The 22,979-nt window shown below is 43.9% G+C and overlaps 1 protein-coding gene across 1 annotated transcript in view; it reads left to right on the forward strand.

Moving 5' to 3' along the window:
• Positions 1-22,979, forward strand: part of NDUFB8 (NADH:ubiquinone oxidoreductase subunit B8) — an 84,322-nt gene that overhangs the window by 4,944 nt on the left and 56,399 nt on the right. The window contains exon 3 of the mRNA XM_069240361.1: positions 14,892-14,991. Coding sequence (XP_069096462.1) covers positions 14,892-14,991 — 100 coding nt within the window. The remainder of the gene's footprint in view (positions 1-14,891; positions 14,992-22,979) is intronic.

Here is a 22,979-nt window from a genome sequence, read left to right on the forward strand (position 1 = left end):
ATAACAAATTGAGGATGGATACAACATTTGTATGTAGATCAAAGCAGGCTTTACCTGATAAAAACCTTTCCCCCCTCAGCAATGGCAACATATATAACTGTCTCAGGGAGCTATAGCAGTCGCAAAAAAAAAAAATGCATAGAATCCTGCATGGAAAAGTTATCACAGGAACATGGTCTCTGGTTGAACTCATTATGAACAAATTGAGGATCTGTTACCAGCCAAGGCACACGATTTAATCTGAACCTAATCTGAGTACTAAATAACTTTGGTAACACTAGTACTAAGAGGCCCCAGGGGTGAATTTGCGCTTCACAAATATCTCTTTTCCATTTTTTTTCCTGTTTAGTTAATTTTCCGTTGTGAGATAGTAGTGCTGGAGGTAGTCAGTCGGATATAAGTGTGCATCGAACATCACTCCAAAACTGGCATATAACTTACTCTGTCCCTTTCTAGTGGGTCTTTCAGATGTGATCCTGGCATTTGATCTATTGCTCACTCCTTCCAGTCTACACACACACACACAACCCCCTCCTCCCACCTTCCACCTACTTCCTCCTCCTCCCTCGTACCTCCTTTTTCTACTCCCCACTCCCTCTGGATGCTTATTACTTCAAAAACCCAGATCCTTTAGAAATTACTATAAGAAGTGGAGGATAAGCCCCCAAAATGTGTCACCTGCCAGATTGGATATATGAGGAGGGGATGTTCCGCAAGACTTTTGTCTGACCAGTACTGGGGGCTAGTCACCCTGCTTTGTGAGTGGATATTACCCACGGAAACCAAGACCACCACCTGTAGAGGAAGAGGAGAGCATTGGAGGGAGGTAGATCCGGGGAGGAACCCAATCCATTCGACTCCTGTGTGAGGATATGGCTGCTGCACCCACCGGGTCAGTGCCTATGTGCAGACTCTAGTCAGTGACTGCCCCCCTGTATGTCAGGACAGTGTCTCTGTGAAGATAGCTGTGAGCAGAGTACTGTGCGAGGGGAATGAAGCCTGCGCGCCGCCTGCTTCAATAAATCCATATGCCAGGAGGGGCTACCATGAAAACTTTGCTTGAGAACACATGCTAAGGCCTGTGTCAAGCCTAACGGCGACCCTGTATACCAGGAAGGGTCACTATGGTATGGATTACGCTGTGGTAAGGGCCTTTGTCGTGCCACTTTGAAGAATTGTTGAGGTTTGAGCTGTCACCCCAAGCACATGTTGGAGTGTATAAGACTTATTGTACAGGAGGAGCACCGGAGCATCTTTGAGTGCTGCTGGAGACGGCCTGCATAAGGTCAGGGGAGAGAGTCTGCATGCAGGGTGCTGCACTGCCTTCAGTGTGCAGCTGACTGTTCCACCAGGACCGGAGCAGCGTGAGTGCCGGCAGCCGGGACACCCACTAAGACACTGCAAGCCTCCTCACTGTTTGAGAGGTAAGACTGATTACTGGCCTAAAATGGACTCAAGAAGAGAAATTGCGAGAAACAGAAGTAAAAGGAATATAGCTGAAAAGGGAAAGATAGCCCTTGAAAGCGCGTAACATAGGATGGCAGGATTGACAACTCCTTCTGGGTTAAGTGGCTCGTCTTTCAATTCAGGCCAGGTTGTGGCCAAGGTTCCAAAGGATTGTGTGCATGTGTTTGTGGAAGGTCAGGATATTTTGGAATGGTTTGTGAGCTTTGGCGTTGCTTGTAAGGCACAGGCCTTAAATGAGGTGCCTAAAGCAACTAGCTTAATCGGACGCATGCCATTGGAAGGGACAGCAATCACTAGGAGAATGCGTGTGTCAGGCCAGATGGTCTAGGAGCGGATGAAGGAAGCTCTCACTAGGCGGTTTGGGTTGAAACCAACTCAATACCTGCAGAGATTCCAAGACTGCCAGAGATCAGATTGTGTTGGGCTTGAGACTTGGATTCCTGGTGTATTGCGTGATTGGAATAAGTGTGTAAGAGGGATGTTGGCCAAGGATTTTCAGTCACTTAACCAGTTGATGGTGAGAGAGTGACTCAAGGAGGAGTGCTGTACCTGTCTGATCTGACTGAAAGGGATCCAACAAAACTTGCTGTGTTTGCTGATAAGTGTTTGGCTATGAGTGTTCACAGAGGGATAGAACAGCACAGTTCTAAGCCCTACGGAGGGAAACGCTCTCCACAGACTAGTTACAAAACGTATGGTAATGGCTAGGGTAATTATCATTGGACTCGAGAAGGACACAAGAAGCATGGGAATGGTAATGGTGTTTCCAGAAAGAAGCATCCGGAGAAGGTAAGGCAAGGAAGCCTTTCTAAGTTCAAGGTGGTTACTTTATTTCAGTGCCACAAGGTGGGACTTTTTCAAAGAGATTGGCAAGAGAAGGAACTTGACCGAGCAACACGCGTGATAGCAAGCATGTTACACGAGGGTGAAGGTACACAAGAGGGGACAGTTGCACTCAACCTCACAGCTATGGACATTTGGGAACGGGACTCAGTTGCTCTTTAGCACATAAATCCTAACACTATGGGATTTGTGCAGAAGGTTGGTATCAGTGGGAGAAAGGTGTCTGCCCTTGTGGATACTAGAGCTTTTAGCAAGCGAAGCAGAGCTGAGTGTAGCAGGTGGAACTTATGATATAATTTTAGGGCAGCCCTTTCTGTAGTTATTAGTCTACACTAAATAAGAGACCTATAAGAGTTCAAATATGTAGAATGTTAGAAAAGGCCTCTTTTTGACATGGTTAGCCCCCACTTTTTGCCTGATGTATGATGTAGCCTAGAAATTTTAGTGCCCAAGGTCCCTGCTAACCTGGGCCAGAGCTCTTTCCCTAAAACCGTTTTGATGCATTTGCACAATTGGATACACCTTTAGCTGCCACTATAAGTCCCAAGTAAAAGGTACTTGGGTACCCAAGGCATAGGGTGTTAAGGGTAGGCCCTTGCGGGCAACATCACTGATGGTGCCACCCTCTAGGGCCATGCATCCAGCTGCACCCAGCACTGTCATTGTAGGCTGGGTGTTCTGGTGCACGCCTAAAACGCAAACTCAACATGGCACACTGCCTGTGTCCACCATACAGTGTATATACTATAGATAAGACACCCCTCTGGCAGGTCTTCCAGCCCTAAGGCAGCGTGCACCATAATATGTGTGAGGGTATAGCTGCATGAGCAATATGCCCCCACTGGGTCCTTACCAAACCTGGGACATAGTGAGTGAACGAAGCAGCCATTTTAAGGTGTTGCCTGTGAGGTGAGCACTCCATTTGATTTTCCTCCATCTTGGATGGAAGGAAAATAACCAATCGGGGAATAGGGAAGTGACACTTCCCACAGCAGTGGTCACTTTAGTGGGTGTAGTCACCCTAAGGTACCTGGCCCATTGATCATTACCAGGTTGACCCTAAAACTCACACAAAATACAGTATTTAGTGGGCATCCCTAAAGGAAATTAGTTTTGACGGACAAAAGAAGATCCAAGGCACAAGAGCTGTGGACCTGCTGCAACAAAGAAAAGGCGCCAAACCCTGCCTGCTGCACTCAGGACCTGAAAGTTACTGCTGAGGAGCTGCTGGTCAATTTGAAAAACTCTAACGAACCCCAGAGGACCTCCAGGCTTCTCATTGAACCCCCTCCAGAGTGGAGGTACAACAGCATGTAACCAACAAGCCAGTGAGGGTCACTTCACTGACCAGCTGCTATCTCCCGACACGGAAGCTGCAGCTGAACCAAACGACACACAAACGACTGTGAGGACAAACCCAGCAAGTGTGCCAAGTTGGGTAGCACTGCACCCTCCAATGGTCAGACCGTACCAATACCCTGGATCGGACAGCCCGGGGCTGAAAAAGGACTAGGAGGTAGCCCCAGCCGAAGGACTTCAGGAACACCCAAGACTTCCTGCCAGAGTGCAGGGCTCGATAAATCTTTTATGAGGTCCAGCCATTTTTTAGATTCCACTCAACCCTTCTGGGGAGAGGACAAAGAACAGGTGTTCCGTTGAGTCAGAAACTGAATAATCAATTAGGATGCCTGTAAATCTTATTCTTGTCACATTTGCTCTGTGTTCAGAGACAGAGGTCAGAAGTCAGCTTGTCTTCTTGCAATGCAAATACTTTTTCTTGGGACTGCAGAGTTCCAGGATTTTGTAAGGTGAACTGTCTGACCTTTGTGAAATGAAAGACGTTTGGTATCCGGTTTTTCCCAACACACAACTTTAATATAACTAAGTCAACTTTACAAACATATCAAAATATATTTCAGTAGCTGTGAAAGACCTTTTCTTCTATTTATGTGTGATGAAAAAAATATTTTAATAGAATGAAAAGTCAGAACACTTAACTTGGTGATGTGCAAATAATAAATGTTTTCTGAAATCCATTTTTCACAGATTTTTGTTAATACTATATAGTTTTATCAGTAAAGCTGCAAGTTAGTGGGAGGGTTTTTGGACATTTCTTGGAAATGTACTGTCTGTAAAAGACAGTGCGCAACCACATCATGCTTTATCATGCTTTAGTAATATATTTATTACAAGTGAGTGTTTAAACATAAACTGAGAAACACTCCTGTGCTGATGGCAAAGCTATTAGTAACCTAAGAGGCGACCTATGTACCCTATATATGGGCTAGACTTATTATACATGGAGCAAACATTTAGTGTATTTAATCAAACAGAAGAGGATTTGTAAATTTTTTTTTTGTTACAGCAGAAATGCTGAACTCACATATTCGAAGCTGCACTCAGTAGAATGAAGAAAAAGGCGACTGTAAAATAAAATATTTGCCTAGGATCCCACAATTTGAGACCCATTTCTGGGTCAAGTACATTACATTTCGGTCGAGTAGATTATTCAAGCTACTCGACCTGCAGGTCTAGTAAAGGCCTGGAGTGCCCTTGTTGTCCTGCAAACGACCCTTAAACCAACTTGCCTCCTGATCCTGAGGGCATCCTCGCACACATCTCCTGGCTCACCGATTCACTCTGCACCTGGCTGCCCTGTGCCCTGCAGCGAAGAACTTGCTGTGCCTTAAGGGTCCCCCCCACCCCTTGAGACCTCAACACTCCAAGGGGGCCCCAAAGAATCATCTTTAAATTTACCTGTGCAGTGCTTTTCCAAATGGTCCCCTGCACCTGCTCCACAGACCTTCCAACACTGTTCCCGCCGGAATCGGGCGCCGCTCGAGTTTCTCCAAAAGGCACAGTGTGCCCACTGACAACTTCAACCAACCTGCAAAAGAAGAACTTTGTAAACCAACTGTGTGGGTTTTATATGTATTTTTAAAGGTGATCCTCCATTGATTCTTATGGTGTGTAATTACACACAAAAAGACAATTTTTATTAAACTTCAGAAATTCATATCTCAAAAAATACTTAACTAATTTCGATAATCTTGGTCTTAAAATGTATATAATAATTTGAGGTATTTTATATAAATTGGTCTTGAGTTATTTCTTTGAGTGTGTGAGTTGCAAGATTGATGCTGTGAGTACAACAAATGCTTTGTATTTCTCCAAGATTGACCTAACTGCTCGAGCAAGCAACCTTAAAAATTAGAGCATTGGGTGATCTAGTTTTTACTGCTGTAAACCAACGTGTGGTTGCCAGGACCCCTGCACAGTGTGCCTATCTTTGCACACTACATAGATGGCCAGCCTCTTACATAGAACAAATAACAGAAATCGAGTAGAAACACTACTTCTATTATTGAGGTTTTGGGAGACTATCACTCTCCTGTACCCCAGTATAAGTGCACCTGCTGCAGTAATGAGGAGTTGGAGCCCTAAATAGCAGGCTGTCTCCTGCTTCATTCACCCCACTTCTTGAAACAGAATGTTAGTGCCAATATGAAACAAAAATTTACTTCCACATGTTGCTCCCCTTTCGCAGCAAGGGTGCCTTCTCCCATAATGCTAGCATGGAAGATGAGACCCTATACCACTTTCGTAGAGTAATACAGCCAAAATTGTGATGCAGTGGTCCTCTCACACTTCTAGACTCTAGCGCCACTACACCCACGTCACTAATTGCAGCTGTTGGCTTACAAAGCAAGCAACCTACTCGTTATTGCTTCATCCTTTGCCATCTCTGACCCAGCTAAGGGGACTCATGTGCTTCTATCTTCCCGTCCTTGGGCCATTGATCAAGGCACAAAGCAAACTTAACACAGCAAAGGTACTCTGGGACCTAACAGGAAAAAAAATGGCAAATGTCCCTCATTTCGCCCCAGGTTGTTTGGGACTTGTTGCCTGCACAGGAGGGGAGACCTGTGCCCTAATGCAAGCTAGGAAACTGGGCCACCACACCCTTTTTCTTAATTATATAGCCATACTTTGGGTGTAGTGGCCCCTCAACCCCCTGGCCTCAATGCACATCATCTGCTACACCAATGGTAAAGATTACCCTTTAAAAACGTGAGCCTCAATATCCCCCTAACTTCGTCGGGGAATCCCTCTGAAGAAGCCATCTCTGTCCATATGTAAACTAAACAGTTGCTTCATATAGCGTCCCCTCCTCTAGACCATCTATTCAACACTATGCATAGATCTTGCTCCTTTTCTCTTTGTACTGGTTCATTTCTCGGTGTCCTCAGCGGTTCTATCCATCGGGGCCGTGAATCTGAATATGACCCTGCCATCTTTATCCTAGACTCACTTCAAAGGACATCAGAACAGAGGTCGACGTGGGCAGGATCTGTGGAAACTGCCATGCCTATGCTTTTTATATAGTGTATAATACATTTTCAAAACAATGACTTAAATATTTATAGTGCTTTGTGTTACAGGGTGGCACCTCGCAGTGGTATAAATATACTTCTCTTGTCTGCGCCAATCAGGATTCAGTTATTTGGCTCTCTGATCTCACATACAGGCATCTGCAGTGATCACAACCAACTGGAATTTCCCGTAAAAAAAGGCACACAAAAAATGTGCCCAGTAAACATTTACGCTTCCAGGCCATCTTCAGTTAGAAGTACTTGCAGAGGCATTTGCACCGCCATCCCAGAATGCAGTCAGGGGCCCCCAGGGTGGTCACCCCACAGTTTGAAGACCTCTGTTCTAGGTTGAGGTAATTTGTCATCAAACTGATGCACACTAACTGTAGAAATGTAAGAAGATTTATGGGTCGTGGTTGATCCAGTTCCACTGCAGCATTAGGCCAATTAGAGCTGTGAGGCAGGTTGGCAAAAAAAAGAAAAACAGCAAAATGAAGCAAAAAGTGAGTAGCTGTTGGTGATGAAACGGATGAAAGTATATATGTCTGCAATGTACTAAATATGAGGATGTGTGGTAGGCAATGAAGTGTCATCACTGTGGAAGAGAAACCATATCGCTTGTTTATAAAAAAATAAGAATAATCCTGTCTTCTGGGAAAGAATGTACCAGTTTTCAGAACAAGATACTTTCCATTTGTATGTAGTACTAACAGATAATGAATTTGTGAACAACTTAATGCGTGGATGGCAGTAATTCTGAGCAATGGTAAATAAATATTAGCCTTCTGCATAAAAACAAGTCAAGAGTACCTCTTTCCTCAGTGTATTTTGACAGTAAGGGAAGTTACCTTTTGAATCTTTACCAATCAGTTGGTCTGCTACAGCGGAGGAAACAGATGTATTTGCAAAATTTTGATGGGACACGTGCAAATGAAATGGCAAATGAAGGTGAATCCTTGCGTCCAAATCTCTGTAACCCAAACTACGACCAGAAACAGAGTAGAAAAAGAAAATATTAATTGCCATAATTAGGCCCCAAATTTTAGGTTGGTTGGGCCAGAAGCAGTTGAATAATAACTGGATCCCTATGAGTAGTAAGTAGTGCGTTTTTGATGTAGGCTTTGAGGTTACTAGAATGCGAGCATTTGGTGGAATTTGCTGTGTTTTTTTTAATGGTCTGAGTTTTAAAATTAATAGCTAAATCAAGAGGTTTGGTACACCAAATTGATTGAAAGAAAAGGCAGAAAATAAGATTGGTACGATGAAGTAATTACTGACTGTACACAAGGACAACCAAAGAAGATTTGGAAAAACTGCAAAGGATGGAATTAATACAGGAGAGAAATTCCATGTATACATGGACAATACAGATTTGAATAGAAAGATTTGGTGGGATATCCAAAAGTTAATGAAATGTTTAAAGTTCAGAGTGCAAATGTGTCTGTGATTTCCGACATTAACAGAAATTGGGTGTTAACAGTTCAGACCCACACCTAAAGCAGCGTTTTCTCAAAAACTATCCATGGTTTGTTAGAGAAAGTAGAAGTGGCCAAATACCTTCAAGATTACATTTTGGATGGTGGAACAGTTAGGATGGGGAACTAGCAGAGTTTAATCTCTTTTGGGAGGACTGTGTAATGTACGTCTCAGTGAAATATTCAACATACAAAATAGAAGTGCCTGGTGAGATGTCTACCTGGAGTTGGGGAGGCCGTCATTTGACACCAAATGAGAAACTGGTAAAGGCATTCAAGAAGGCAACTGGAAAGACAAGCTTGGATAAGCCTCGGTCATTTATAGGTGTGGCTGAATTTTATCCACATTATCTTCTAAATTTTGCCTCTAAAAGTATGCCATCTCATCTGTTAGCAATTGTAAGATGGTTGACTGAGGATTGTCAGTGTCTTTGACTTGATTAACGATTCACTGTGTGAAGCAGATGAGTTTTGATTCAAGTTTGAAGCATGCAGTTGTGAATTGCAAAAGCTTTGAGTACCGTTTTGGTAGGGCTCATGAAAGCCAGTGCAAGTGTCTCAGGGGCCCTGGGAGTAAATCGTAAGTGTGCACTTCCTATGGAATAGCCAAGCCTTTTATAAGGTGGGTAATCGTCATGTATAGATAGGACGGACTTGTTCTCAAGAGACCTAGTCTTTCGGGGTGGCCACGAGGGTGCAATGGGTGGGGGAGGCGAGAGAAAGTTAAATCTGGAGGATCTCAAAGGGACTGATCATAAGAGAGCCTGGTACCCGCTTTCCTTAGCACTCTGCAGCAACAAGTATTATGAGTGAGCCGCAGATATACACAAGATATTCTTCCTCTGTCATTATGAATGAATATTCGTTACATATCTAAAGTTGGCAGTTTTTTTTTTTTTTTTAGTAGAAACATTTAGTTTTAACTTTTCATTTTCAATAAAGTTTGTGTAACTAAGAGTAACTATATCAGAAATATGTCTAAATGCTCTCCTTGGTTTATCTAGTAAAAATATGTTCCATGGCATTTGTGGCTGTAGGTACACATGTTCTGCATACTCTTGCTACCTAGTGTGAGGTCTGGATGTGTGCAAGTTGTTTTCCTTCGAAGAAGTTTCTTGAATCACGACGTAAAGTGACTCCTCCTCTCAGCGATAATATGCATTGGCATGAACTTCACTGTTAGATTGTTTTTCTTTCTGCCATCAGGGTCGGACGTGTTTTCGGGCTCCCTTCGGTCTGTTGTTCATCTCTACACCCGTCAGTATTGTTTTTGTTTACGTTTCACTCTCCCCTATCGAAAACAGAAGAAAACTGTCACCTGTCTATTTGACTTTTTTTTTATTTGTGGCCTTGGGGCTTCGCGTCATCTAATCGGATTTGACCTACCATGAGCTGCTAATGGAGCGGACTCTGTTTTGGTTCTGTCCCACCTGCCACGCCAGATACCCGCACACTGACCTCCTCTAGGTTTGCAACCTATGTCTGTCTCCAGACCACAACAAAGAAAACTGTAAGGCCTGTTCTTCAGGTCAAAGCAAACGTTTGCGGGATCGTCAAGTGTGTCTGAAAGAAATGCAGAGCGAAGACCTGGAAGAGACACCCATCTTCGGTCACCACAATATTGAACAAAGGGAAGAAGCGCACAAGGCCTCAGCAGCAAGAAGAGGCCTTTTTCATTCCAGACTCCGGATCCGACGCCAAAATAGAGTCCGGCATGCAGATGCAAGACCTTACAGCGTGCAGTGAGTACCCATGCCCCTGTCCAGCTTACTAAAAGACATTTGGTTCCGACCGAAATTATGGCTTCCGGACCACCACTGACAACAGACCATAGGAGGCACTGTACAACTGCTAAGGATGCCCGCCCTCTGGCCAAGCCGGAAAGCTAAGCCAAAACCTCCTGCTGCTGTACCGAGGCGACCTTTCTCTGTGCCGAGCCAACCAACTGCCTCATAGGTTCCAAGCACCCAGGCTTCCACCGCCTCGGCTCCAACCATGTTCACCACCAAAACCTTGCATTTCTAAACCGGTACCAATTCTAGAGACTGGCGGAGAGGCTCGATCGGAAGCAAAAGAATATTGACATCCAGCCTTCTATTGGTCTAATTATGGCAAAGGCAGTGCAGGCAACACCCACTTCATCGAAGTGTCAGCTTACTTTTGGGGAGGCCATTGATCTACCTGAACCTCATAAAAAGAAGGGCATTGCAACTAGTCCTCTACAGCCAGCTTTGCCTGCATCTCCTCCATCTGCACTAGCTCCTCAGCCTCCCTTAACACCACCACATCGCTCACTTTAGTGATATAGACAACCTTACTCCACAGGGCTCCCCATAGTCTTCCACTGGCGTTCGGGGAGGGGTAGATGACGCAGATCCACAATCCACAGAACCTTGCGACAGCTGTGACATTGACCCACTAGGGGCTACTGACCGAGACCTCTACCTCGCTAAGCTTTCATCCCAAGATGATGCAACATCATTCCAGTAACTCATCACAAGGGCAGCTCTACATCACCAGGTACCTTTCCATAAAGATCCCACTGAGGATGATTTTCCTTTCGAGACGCTGTCCACTACCACTAGGGGATGTCAGTATCTGCCTATGTTAAAAGGGATGCTGCGTCACTTTGAGGACATGTTTAAAGATCCAGTGCAGCCATGCATTATTACACTAGGGGTGGATAAAAAGTATAAAGCTGCACCCTCAAATCCCCCTTACATCAAGGGTCCGCTTTCTCCAGTCTCTCTGGTAGCATCCAGTGGCTGTAAAAGAGCCAATTCGCAGATGGCAGCAGATGCCCCTCCACCAGATAAGGGGTCAAAACTCATTGATGCAGCAGGGAAAAGAGTTAGAGCACAAGCAGGAAACTACTGGTGAATTGCCAACACTCAAGGGTTGTTGACAAGGTCCGACAGGGCCCAGTGGGATGTGATGGAGGAACTCCTCAAACATCTCCCTGAAGAGTACAGAAAAAGTCACTAAATTGTTTAGGAGAGCAAACGGATTACAAATAATTCCATCAGGTGTGCCTTTGACTCAGCAGACACAGCTGTGAGGGGCATCAATCCAAGCATACTGCTGCGTAGACCTCTGTACCTCTGGTTTGAAGCCAGCAACAGATGCTCCTGAATGTCCATTTTGACCAGCAACACCTGTTTGGCGCCCAGGTGGACCAAACGTTAGAAAAGATGAAAAAGGACATAGGTTGCTAAGTCAATGGGAGAGCTATAAACCCCTGCTCCTTATGGTTCCTTTCGTCGACTTGCATACAAACAGGACACCAAAACCACACAGTCAGATGCCCGACCTTCCCCTACAAGCAACAGCATCAGACCTCCCCTTCACAAGGATACTACAGCGACAGATATAGAGGAAACAATTCCATCGGTTATGGAAAGTATGCATCCCCTCACATCGCACCCGTCACCTCCAAACAGTGACTCTTTTCTCCTGCCTGCTGATTATTTAAAACCTGTCGGGGAAGACTACAACACTTCTTCCCCACTTGGAAAAACCATAACAGACCAGTGGGTGTTGGACACTATCCAACATGGTTGTCTGGAGCTCATCAAAACACCTCCAAACATTACACCTCACAAGTACAAACTCCACTGAACACTTAAACTTGCTAAAACAAGAAGTGCAGGCTCTCCTTCACAAAGGGGCCATAGAGGCTGTCCCTTTTCAACAACAAGGCTCAAGAGTATACTCCCTATATGTTCCGATTCCCAAAAGAGACAGATCACTTTGGCCTGTTTTAGACCTATGGCCGTTAAATCGTTACATCCTGTGAGTACATTTTCAAATGGTCCCACTGTTCAAGCGGTGCAACTTTGTCTGCACTGGACTTGATGCCTGCTTTCACATCCCAAACCATCCAGCTCACTGCAAATATCTCAGGTTTGTTATAGATTGGGAGGAGCTTGAATTGGTAGAGTTTTCATTCAGTCACTTCCGGATCCCATGGGTTAACCAAATGTCTGGCGGTAATTGCAGAACATCTGTGCAGATAGAGCATCTATGTCTTCCCATAGCTCAACGACTGTCTCATCAAAGCCAGTGGACTTCCATTTTGCCTACAAAAAACTCAGGCCACTCTGTGCCTTCTTTTTCAACTGGGGTTTACCAAAAACACGCAGAACTCACACCTCCAACCTTCACAGATGCAGCCGTGCCTAGGGGCTATCCTCAACACACCGCTAGGGTTAGCCTACCCAAATATAGTCAGGATTCAGAACATCACAATGTTGCTGCAACAGGTTCATCCAATTCAATGCATAACAGTCCGAGCAGTTCAGCAACTTTTAGTCATGATGGCATCTTGCAATGCAATAGTGCCACATGCAAGTCTACACATGCGCCCACTGCAAGAATGTATGGGAAGTCAATGGTCTCATCCACAGGGTCCTTTAGAAGATCTAGTGTTGGTAGACAGCAGCACTCCTCAGTCTTTGCAGTGGTGGAACACACAAAACCTATCAAAGTGGAAGCCATTCCTTGACCCTCTTCTCCTGATCACTCAACAGCCGATATGTCCCTCACAGGGTGGGGTGCTCAGACCTCCCAGGGACTCTGGGACTCCAAACATCAATTACCTAGAGATTCAGGCTATTCATCTGCCATTGAAAGCATTCCTACTTCACCTGATATGTGAGGTTGTCTTGGTCCGGTTAGACAACATAACAGCCATGTTTTATCTACAATAACTGGGTGGGGGACACTCTCTACTGTTATGACGCCTATCTCAGACATTTGGCTTTGGACAAAACGTCACAACGTTTACCTGCTAGTGGAACACCTCCCAGGGACAGACAACAATTTACCAGCATCTTCAGCAGGATACGACGACAAGTCCACAAATGGAAATTCTACACCCCCCCCCCCCCCCCCCCCCCCCAGTCCTCCTCCCATACTTTCACAGGTGGGGGTTTCCACACATAGATCTGTTTGCAACCACAAACATCACAGAATGCCCAGTCTTAACTTCCATGCTCCCACACCTGCTATCCAAGCACAGTGCTGTATGGATGAACTGGTCAGGGATATTTTCCTGAGCTTTTCCACCTCTCTCTCTCTCTCTCTTCAGATTGTGGCTCAAAAGCTCAGGAAAATGTCTCTCAACCTCATTGTAGTAGCTCCAACTTGGGCTCAACAATCATGGTCCACACACTCTCAGTAGTGCCCCACGCGAAGCTTCTCCTAAGCCTGGACCTTCTCACTCAGATCCATAGTGAAATCAGGCATCTTGTGCTTTGGCTCCTGAAGTCTTAGAATTTGGCTATTTCAATCTCCCACCAGAATGTATGACCATTCTCAAGGAAGCACATAAGCTGACAACCAGAGCATGTTATGCTGCTAATTGGAAAAGATTTGTTTTCTACTGCTGTGACAAACACACTGACCCTTTCAATGCAACTGTTCAAAACATTGTCTATTTACTCCATTTGCAGACCTCTAACCAAAAGTACACTTCAATACGTCTGCACTTAACTGCAGCAGCTGCCTACTTGCAAAAAAGGCAACATTTATCATTTTCAAAGTACGAGTTATTAAGACATTCCTGGACGGCCTTAAAACAGTAGTTCCACCCAGGGTTCCCCCTGCACCTGCTTGGAATCTTAACGTTGTACTTAGCAGTCACTTCATTTAGCCATATCAGTGAGCTCCAGGCATCAACCTTGGAGGAATCTTTCTTCCAACTACAGAGAGATAGGATAGACCTTCGAACTAGCCCAAAATTTCCTCCACAAGTAGTTTCCGCTTTCCACCTAAACCAATCAGTTGAATTACCGGTCTGCTTTCCTTAACATGATTCAGTTGCAGAAAGGGCCCTTCGTACACTAGATGTAAAAAGAGCTTTAATGTATTATATTGACAGAACTAAAGAGTTTTGGAAAAACAAAGCAACTCTTTGTTGCTTTTTGGCCCCCTTACACAGGAAAGCCCATATCTAAATCGGGCATTTCAAGATGGATAATTCTGTGCATTCAGACATGTTATGCCAAAGCTAACCAAAACAAAACTTTGCCCACACCTCCTAGAGCACACACTGCACATAAAATAGGAGCATCTGTGGCTTTCTTGGGTAATATACCAATAGTTGAAATGTATAAAGTAGCTAAATGGTCAGCTCCACACACTTTCACTAAACATTACTGGTTGGGTGTGTTAGCACACCAACAGGCAAATGTAGGACAGGCAGTCCTGCATACCCTTTTTCAAACAAGTGCAAAACCCACAGGATTGCCACCGCTTCCTGGAGGGCACTGCTTTACAGACTATGCAGAGCATTTGCATCTACAGCCACACCGCCACCATACGGATTGTTACTTACCCTGTGAGCATGTAGTGCTGTAGATTCACATGCACCTGCCCTCCTCCCCAGACACCTGTGGCCGTTGCTGTATTTTCTTATACTTTCATATGCATGGACATCTCTTTTTTTAACACTTAGACTGTTTTCCCGCGGTTGGGGGAGAATGGAGTTTAACAGTGGAGTCGATTCTCATGTCCATTATCACCGAGAGGGGTCACTTTAGCTCGTGACTCGAGAAACCTCTTCGAAAGAAAGAAAACTTGCACACTTCTGACCCAATGCTAGATGGCAGGAGTATGCAGGGCATGTGAATCTACAGCACTACATGCCACGAACAGATGCTTGCAGGGTAAGTTACGTAATCCTTTCATTATCTTTGCTAATGTCCTTATTTACTTATTTTGTCTCTGGCAGATTTGGTGATTACCCTAAATTACCAGATAAATCTCAGCAGGAGAGAGACCCTTGGTATTCATGGGATCATCCGGACCTTCGGAGGAACTGGGGCGAGCCGGTAGGCAAGACACTCTTTACTACCACACATACCTCCTCTTTTATCACTTTCCAAATTAATCCTTTGCAGTCATTAAACATGAAATAATTTTGTTATTTTCTTGTGCCAACGTATATTTTAATAGTTTGAGTAATTTCTTTTTAGGTTGTGCTTAATAAAAATCTGATCTACATGCTGGGATTCCTTTTATTTCACTTGAGCCAAGGATATCCAGGGCACGCAATCTTTATTTTGTAAGCACCTTCTGTGGTGATCCATTAATCTTTGTAAAGGTAGCTCTCTTTGTCTCGTGTATTTTTATTTGTTCTTACCTGGACAACTAGCTGCTCACCACCAACTACAATAAGCTTTCTTCAAGACCTGGGTCTCAACATCTGTATGTAATATTTTGCCTCACTTCACCAGGAGATGGTACCATTTTTGGGAGTGGTGGTGGATGTAAATAATGCAGGACTGTTTCTTTTAGGGAGTAGACTGTGTATAGAAAGCAAATGTCACTGTCTCTAATAACATCTCTGCCAGTAGTCCTACAAGTCTCACGTTTTCTGAACTGTTGGGTGGTGAGTATGTTCCTTGTACCACGTTCATCTGAACAATACAACTGTCAAGTCCATCCCTTAGAGCTGTCAAAAGAACTAGTTACATGGAAACGTCTTTGAACAACCACCTAGGGGTTTGAAATGGTAAAGACTTGCTGTTGTCGGGATTGGGGTGGGGTGGACATTTGGACAGTCTTGACAACACTAGGTAAATTGTCACATTGAGCAACAATAAATGTAGGTAGTTTTAACAACATAAATTCCTTGTTGCTAGTGACAAACTGCTAGCAATTAATGCCTCATTTTTGGAAGTTGACTATTTGATTTGTTTTCATTGTTTTATTTATCATACTTAACCCACGCTTGACTTGCACTAGGCATATCCTCTTTCTGATCAGACAGTAGTGAAATGTATGGTAGTAATGTATTGTTAATTATTTTACCATGGACTGTCTTTTATATCTGTTCGTGCAATGACGTTGCATCATTATGCACTATTGTGCAGAGGTGCAAAGCTGTTGGTGCCTGGTCAGTTATGTAGAAAACCATCAATTAAATAAATGTCATTCTTGAAACTGTTCTCATCAGAGGCTTAATAACCATCTCTACCAGCTATCCATCCAGTCTCCCAGGAGGCTTCGTTGCAAATAGACCTTCTCAGTAGGATGCCAAGCAGGATGGTCCTTTTTAGCATTTGATTGCTGAACTCGGTAATTTTGCCCTTGAGTGCCTTCTGTGTGACCATTCTGAAAGAGTGCTAAGTACAAGGGTTTCTCCCATCAGAGTCCAGATCATATGCCTGCTGTTTAAGTGCCTCAGTTATCTTGCCTGGCTAGTCTTTTAGCCAAGCTCTTAGCTATCCATGTCAGGGGACTCAGCAGAAAAGACAAACCCCGCTGTCACTCCCAACATTCTGCTTACCTTCCAGGGAGGCTATACTTCATTCAAGCATCCTTGATATACAGTGCCTTTCTGCCAGATATTAAACTGGCAGCATTAAAATTTCAGAGGTTCTGCACCGTTCTAGAAAAATACTATAAACTGTGAACTTGGCATGAAGAAATTTACCTTGGTTTAAAATGACTCTTTTTCTAGTCGCCTCTGTTTTTGTCTGGACTGATGCTGCTAGTTTTTTGATTGTGCACACTGAGGCACTGCTAACCACGCCCCTGTGTATGTTGAAATTGCCTACACTCCTGACTGGCATATTTAACTTAACTATCATTCCCTAGTATATGGTACCAAAGTGTACCCAGGTCCTGTAAGTTAATCGTCATAAGCAGACTGCAGCACATATTGTCCCACCACTTAAGTGACAATGCAAAGCATGTCTCCAAGTCTGCCCCTGCAGCCTGGGTACACAGTTTTAATACTTGGCAAAATGACCCCTTTGCCAAGCCTAAACCTTAATTTTTAATACTTATAAGTAACCCGTAAGTAGGCCCCACCTGCCCATAGAGCAGGGTGCATGGTATTTAGAAGACCAGTGCATGTGTGCTTATGTTTTAAGTGTCCTGACATTGAAAAGTTTCCTAAGTAATTTTTTCTGTGGTAAGGCTGGCTCTCTCATTTAAAAAAAAACTGTAGAATACAATATAAAACCTTATAATGCATAACTTCACTTTGGGAAATAGCTAGAAAAATGATTTACGGACTCATTTAACAGTGATTTGAAATCCAACATTATGGTAAAGTCCGATTTTTAGAGTACTAGTTTGAAAGATTAAAATATTATAGAAAGTTGTAATTTTCCTGCCTGAGCCAAATGTGCCTTTCTGTCAATGTACACTACCCCCTGACTGTTGATACCTCCCACGTGGTGAAATGTGTTTCTCCCAGACTTGATGGCCAACCTGTGCCCATGAACTTAATTAACTTCAGAGGGTGCCTACACTGTCACAGGCTGGCACTTGGACCTGCCCCCTCTACTGTCCTACCGGCCAGCCATGCACCAGTCACAGGGGGAGACGTGCTACCACCAGAACAACTTTTGATTAACCGCAAGTGAGGGTTTGCCCTTTATCGTAGCCATGCCTCTTGGCGGGCATAGGGAGCTCTGCACAGGAGATGAAAGGTTCTGCCATTTGGGTGTTGAATTAAGAGGGACACTGTGGGATAATTTACAGTAAAACACACAGGGCATTCTGCAGAAGTGGGTTGGGTCAGCCCTGGAAACTTTTACCCCATTGGTTAGTGAGTGGTCCGAGGTTTCCTCCACCTGAAGGCTGGCATTCGGCATAAATGTGGCACCTCTGGCAGACAGAAGGGCCCCCAAAGTCTGGCCCTGCTCCCAGTTGTACAAAGGACCAAGAAGGGGACTCTAAGGGTCACTTGGAAGACTTCCTGTTAGACTACAGGGACACAAAAGCTTTTAGAAGCCCTCTTCCTGAAGAGCCCAGCTGACCAGTTCCAACTGGACCTGGCCTTGTACCCGCTGGTGGCTTCTCCTGGAGTCAGTCCTGATCTCAAAGTGGTATCCTGGTGCCCTTGTCTAACTCTGGAAGATGGGACTTAAACATTTTTTCAAGGATCTTTCCTTGGAGAACTGAAAGAAGACCAGGACTGACCTGCCAAGTCGAGCCAATGAAGCTGCGATGCTGTTCAGCAGGTTGCTTGTGCTCGGAGCTTTTCCTCAGCAGCAAGCCTATTTCACACCAGTGTCATAGAGAAAGTATGTGCACTCTTCGGCTACAGCTTTCAGCCTTGCCTTGGTGGAGAATTCTGATCTCCAAAAAAAGTGACTAAATCTGAAGGTACAAATGTCCCCCAGGCGAAGGCAGGCAAGGGACCTTCCTTGGGTGCAAATTGCCCACCAAAAGTCACCAGCTTCACTGTGACTTCGTCCAGTGTCGACTGAGTCAGGAGGTAAAAACATCTGAACAGGATGTCACGTATCTGTATCTGACACATGCTCTCCCCCGGTCCGCCTTTATTCTTACCCTGTCCCGGTCTAGTGCAACCAATTGCCCTTGATTTTTGCTTTGCACTTTTTTGTGCTTTTTTGTTTTTTAATCCAAAACGTTAAAAATTCACTTCTCTGGTTCCCCCTTATTGGAGGTTTGACGTTGTGGTGTCATTAAAATATTCTCTGTTTTGGAATTTGTATTGTGTTGTATTTTCAACTTTTAACTGTTTTCGTACTTCTGCATGCTTTACACGTTTTCCTAGGTTAAGCCTGTCTGCTCTGTGTCAAAGCTACCAGACAAGCTCAGGTTTAAATTACTGAAACCTTTACTGAACCTAACAGGATCAGTGACATTATTACAAGTGGTGTACTACTATCCACCCCAACTAATAATCCACTTTCTCACAACCTTTTTATCTGATTTACATTTTTCTTTTTATTGCGGTATACAAAGCTACCCTATACTCTGATGATTCTGCTAGTCATCTAAAATTGGTACATATTCTGATATTTGTGTTTTGTTTAAACCTGTTTGCTGTGTGGTTGCTTTCTTGAGCCTGACAGCCTGTTGGCCGCGTTCTTGGGCTCTAAAATGTGCTTTTAATGTTCTGGTATACTCACATGTTTATCTAGTGGACCTTCTTATGTGGATATTGTCTGTTGGTGCTGTCATATTCCTGCAACATTGTCATTCTGAGGTATGTAATGAATTTTGGTAGTAGGCCAACAATTCTTTTCACACATGCATTTTGTGATTTGTTTTTTATGGTCTAGTCAGTATTCAATCATGTGCAAACTAGATGATTGCTGTATTTAAATGCAAAGCTATTGATATAAAGGGCATGATGTAATGTTTGCAGAGAAGAAAAAGCAGGACAGTTTTTTTTTTTTTTTTTTTTTTTTGGACTATGCTTGAACAACATTCCTTTGATCTTCTTTTTATTGAGACTTGACATTAAATTATATCTGAATTAGATCATACTCATTTAATGGTCTTCCACAGAGATGGTTGTTGCACATGAAAGTTAAACCTTTTTGCCAGATTCTTCTCTTTAAAGTTCTTAATCAGCCTCTTCGCAGATTTGAACCAGAACTTGAAACTATGTCAGGGCAAGCACTTAATAACCTCTCAATTTTCAAACTTGCACTACCTAACAGCAGTCCGACATTGAGGAATACTTACTAGATTTAATCTTTTCCACACATAAACAGGTGCATGCTTATAAATGTATTCCCATGGCAAGGCCCTGTCACCACGTGATACATCTAAAAGTGTAACTTCTGCACATCTTGCTTGCAAAGAAGAGATTGAGATAACCTGACAGAAACTGGAAACGTGGTAAATCACTTCATTCCTCTCACTCTTACAGTGTCTTATAGGCATATTGATTGTAGTAAGAGTAGTCCTGAGCAGCTGAGGCAAAATAATTTAAATATTGTAGATGATGTTCTGCCATTCAAACAAGGTAAGCCACAAACTCAAGCTGTCTATGCTGTAACAAATATTTCGTCTAGGAACTGAAAATAAATGTATTCAAAAACTGCTGTGATGAAAAACGTGTGTGCAAGGACTATGCCAAAAATGTTTGTTGAATAATATTCAGGTGATATACTACTCGTCCAGCAAGAAAAAACAAAATATTTGCTAAAATGACTAAAGGCCTTAATATTTCTAAAAAAAAATAAAGTATAAAAAAATTCAAGCTTGTATTCTCCAGACACCATTACTAGTTCCTATGTTATCTTAAACCAAAGTATATTGCTCAGATTCTGAAAGAATCCAACTCATGACCTCCAGATTTCTTTCTAAAAGATGATGTGACTTCTGCTGAAAAGGCAAACGGAGATAGTTTACAGACGTTAGTACTAGACCGGTCAGCCTTAGAGTGTTCTCCACCCCCTCCTCTCACTGCTGACCAGTGCTAAAGTACATGTGCTCCTCCCCTAAACCTAGTGACATTGGTGGATGAACAACTGGCGTATTAAATGTTATATACATGTTTCTTGCTAGGTGGTTACCAAATACCTAGTGTCTGTAAATGAAATGCTACTAGTGGGCCTGCAGCACTGATTGTACCACCCACTTCAGCAGCCCTTAAACATGTCTCAAACATGCCATTGCAGAGCCTGTGTGTGCAGTTTCCCTACCACTTTGATTTGCAGTTTAAAACCCCTTGCCAAGCCTTAAACTCCCCTTATTTCTTCTGTCACTCCTAAGGTAAGCCCCTGGCAGCCCATAGGCAGGGTGATATGTAAGTAAAAGGTAAGACATGTACTTTTAAGTTTTACATGTCCTGATGGTGAAAAACACCCAAAGTTGTTTTTCACTACTATGAAGCGTACTCCTTTCATAGGCCAGCATTAGGAATTCCTTAATAGCCCTTTATGCTACAATTCCTGATCAGAAAGGAGTAGTTGCCTCATGTTTCATATCTTTGGAATGGTAATGATAAATCCTAAAGTTGGTAAAATTGTATTTAACAGTACATTTTTAGAAATGCCACTTTTAGATAGTAGGCATTCCTCTGCTCTTACTGCGGTGTGCCTTGCAGCCTGTCTCCAGTACATGTCTGGAGTAGGTGACAGCTACACTTTGACGCCTATGCTTGCTCCATCCAAGGTACTTTTTTAGCAAGCTCTGCATGAGTCTTGTAGTAGTCTACCCTCCATTGCGATTGGCCTGAACTTTGGATTTACCCTGGTCTAGCATGACCTCCGGTAACCTTTTAGTGCTATTGACTTCTGAGCACTAATTTTGGTTTATTTTTTAGAAATATATATCTCAACTTCTACTGACTATATTTTGTTGTTTTTGGTTTTGTTTTACTCGTACAAATACTCTCTATTTTTCTAAACCTGTGTGGAGTCTTTTTGTGGTTTTTAACTGTTTTACTGTGGGGGTGGGGGTGTTTTTTGCACAAATACTTTCCACATTGCCTCTTTAAGTAAGCCTGACTGGTGTGTGCCAAGCTACTAGAGAGTGCGCGCAGGCTCTCCCTTACTGTGTATGTAACTCACCCTGACTAGAGTGGTGGTCCCGCGTATACCGAGTATACTCTTACAACCAGAAACCCCATTTCTAACATTAATGATCAGCGGTGAAGATAGGACTTGTTTGTACAATACCATATTGTAACTCGGTGTTCACTAGAACTCTACATTATGACCATTTCAATTTTTTCTCTATTCTCCTCGATTTGGCTTTTTGATTTTTTCTGCTAAATTATGTCTCACTCTGGAGAAGCAGCAGCTAGCCTGCAGCAATTGAGTTTGAGATAGCCATGTTAGAGTCTTACAGTGTTCAACAGCTGAAAGATTTCTGCAAGGGCTTTCAAGTGTCTACAAGGGGTTTCACCAGGAAGGTGGAAGTACAGGACGCTGTTGGGGACTGGGCCAGAGGCCCAGATTGCAGGGGATGACATCCCAGGGGGAGGAGCAGGAAATTCCAGAGGAGGAGGATGACTGTTATCAGGAGCCTGAGGTGGTTCTGGAACTTCCTGTAGAAAGGGCCAACAGCTTGCCTGTAGCAGGTGTGATTCCCAGACCAGGGAGCTATGTCTTCTCCGGTAACCTGTCCCAGATGTTGTTGTCTTTGAAGCGGGAGGTGAAGAAATTAGAACAGGACCTCAGTTTGAAAGAGTTGGCCCAAGAGCCCTGTGAATAGGGTCCAGCAATGGAAATGGTGGCAGCAAACCTGCGGTGTCTACTGGTCAGTCAAGAGTCCGGGTACACAAGGATGTGGTGCTCTGCTGTGTGATGGGGGATGATGTAGACAAATTGTGTGCAGCCTATGAAGTGGCTGAGAGTGCACAAGGTTCCAGAGGCGCTCTGGTGTGGTAGCCTGGGGGGGGGGTACATGCCCACAGTACGGAGGGATACACTCATATTAGAGGTGGGGGGGGGCACACACTCTACACTGCTATAAAGGCCTTTCCAGTCAACAAGTTTGGGCTGATACCTGAAAAATAGTGAGAGAGGCTCAGGGCCAGTCACAAGGTTGTATCATAGAGCTGGATGGATTGCTTGGACCATGCTAGCTTGGCACTGAAGGGCTGGATGAGGGGCAGCAAAGCAGCAAATTATGAAGGGCTGTACAACTTGATTTTAAAGGAACACCTGCTTTATCTTTGTTTTACAGAACTGCGCCAACACATGGTAGATGGTAAGCTTTCTGACCCAGGAAGCTTGCTGAAGCTTGCAGACATTTAGGTCAGCACCACAGTGTCCATGACAGCATCTAGGGGGGGGACTCGCATCTAGCGGAGGACTCCCAAAAGGGTGTTCAAGATTCCCACCTGAAGAAGGAGGGAGAATAAAATACAGAGTTTTCTAAAGGCCCCCAAAACAACTCACAGGAGAAAGGGTCTGATTGTCACTCCCAATCTGGCCACCAGAAGAACAACTACTCTGACAAAAGTCAAGAGCCCAAAACTCCCAAGTGCTACAAGTACTCACAAAGGGGATCCCAAGTGTCCAAAAAGAGCTCCACCTCCCACTGGAGGGAAAACCCCAGGGCTGGCTATTGTAGTGATGGTGGAGGAGGA

Source organism: Pleurodeles waltl, chromosome 6 (genome assembly GCF_031143425.1).
Source record: "Pleurodeles waltl isolate 20211129_DDA chromosome 6, aPleWal1.hap1.20221129, whole genome shotgun sequence".
NCBI lineage: Eukaryota > Metazoa > Chordata > Amphibia > Caudata > Salamandridae > Pleurodeles > Pleurodeles waltl.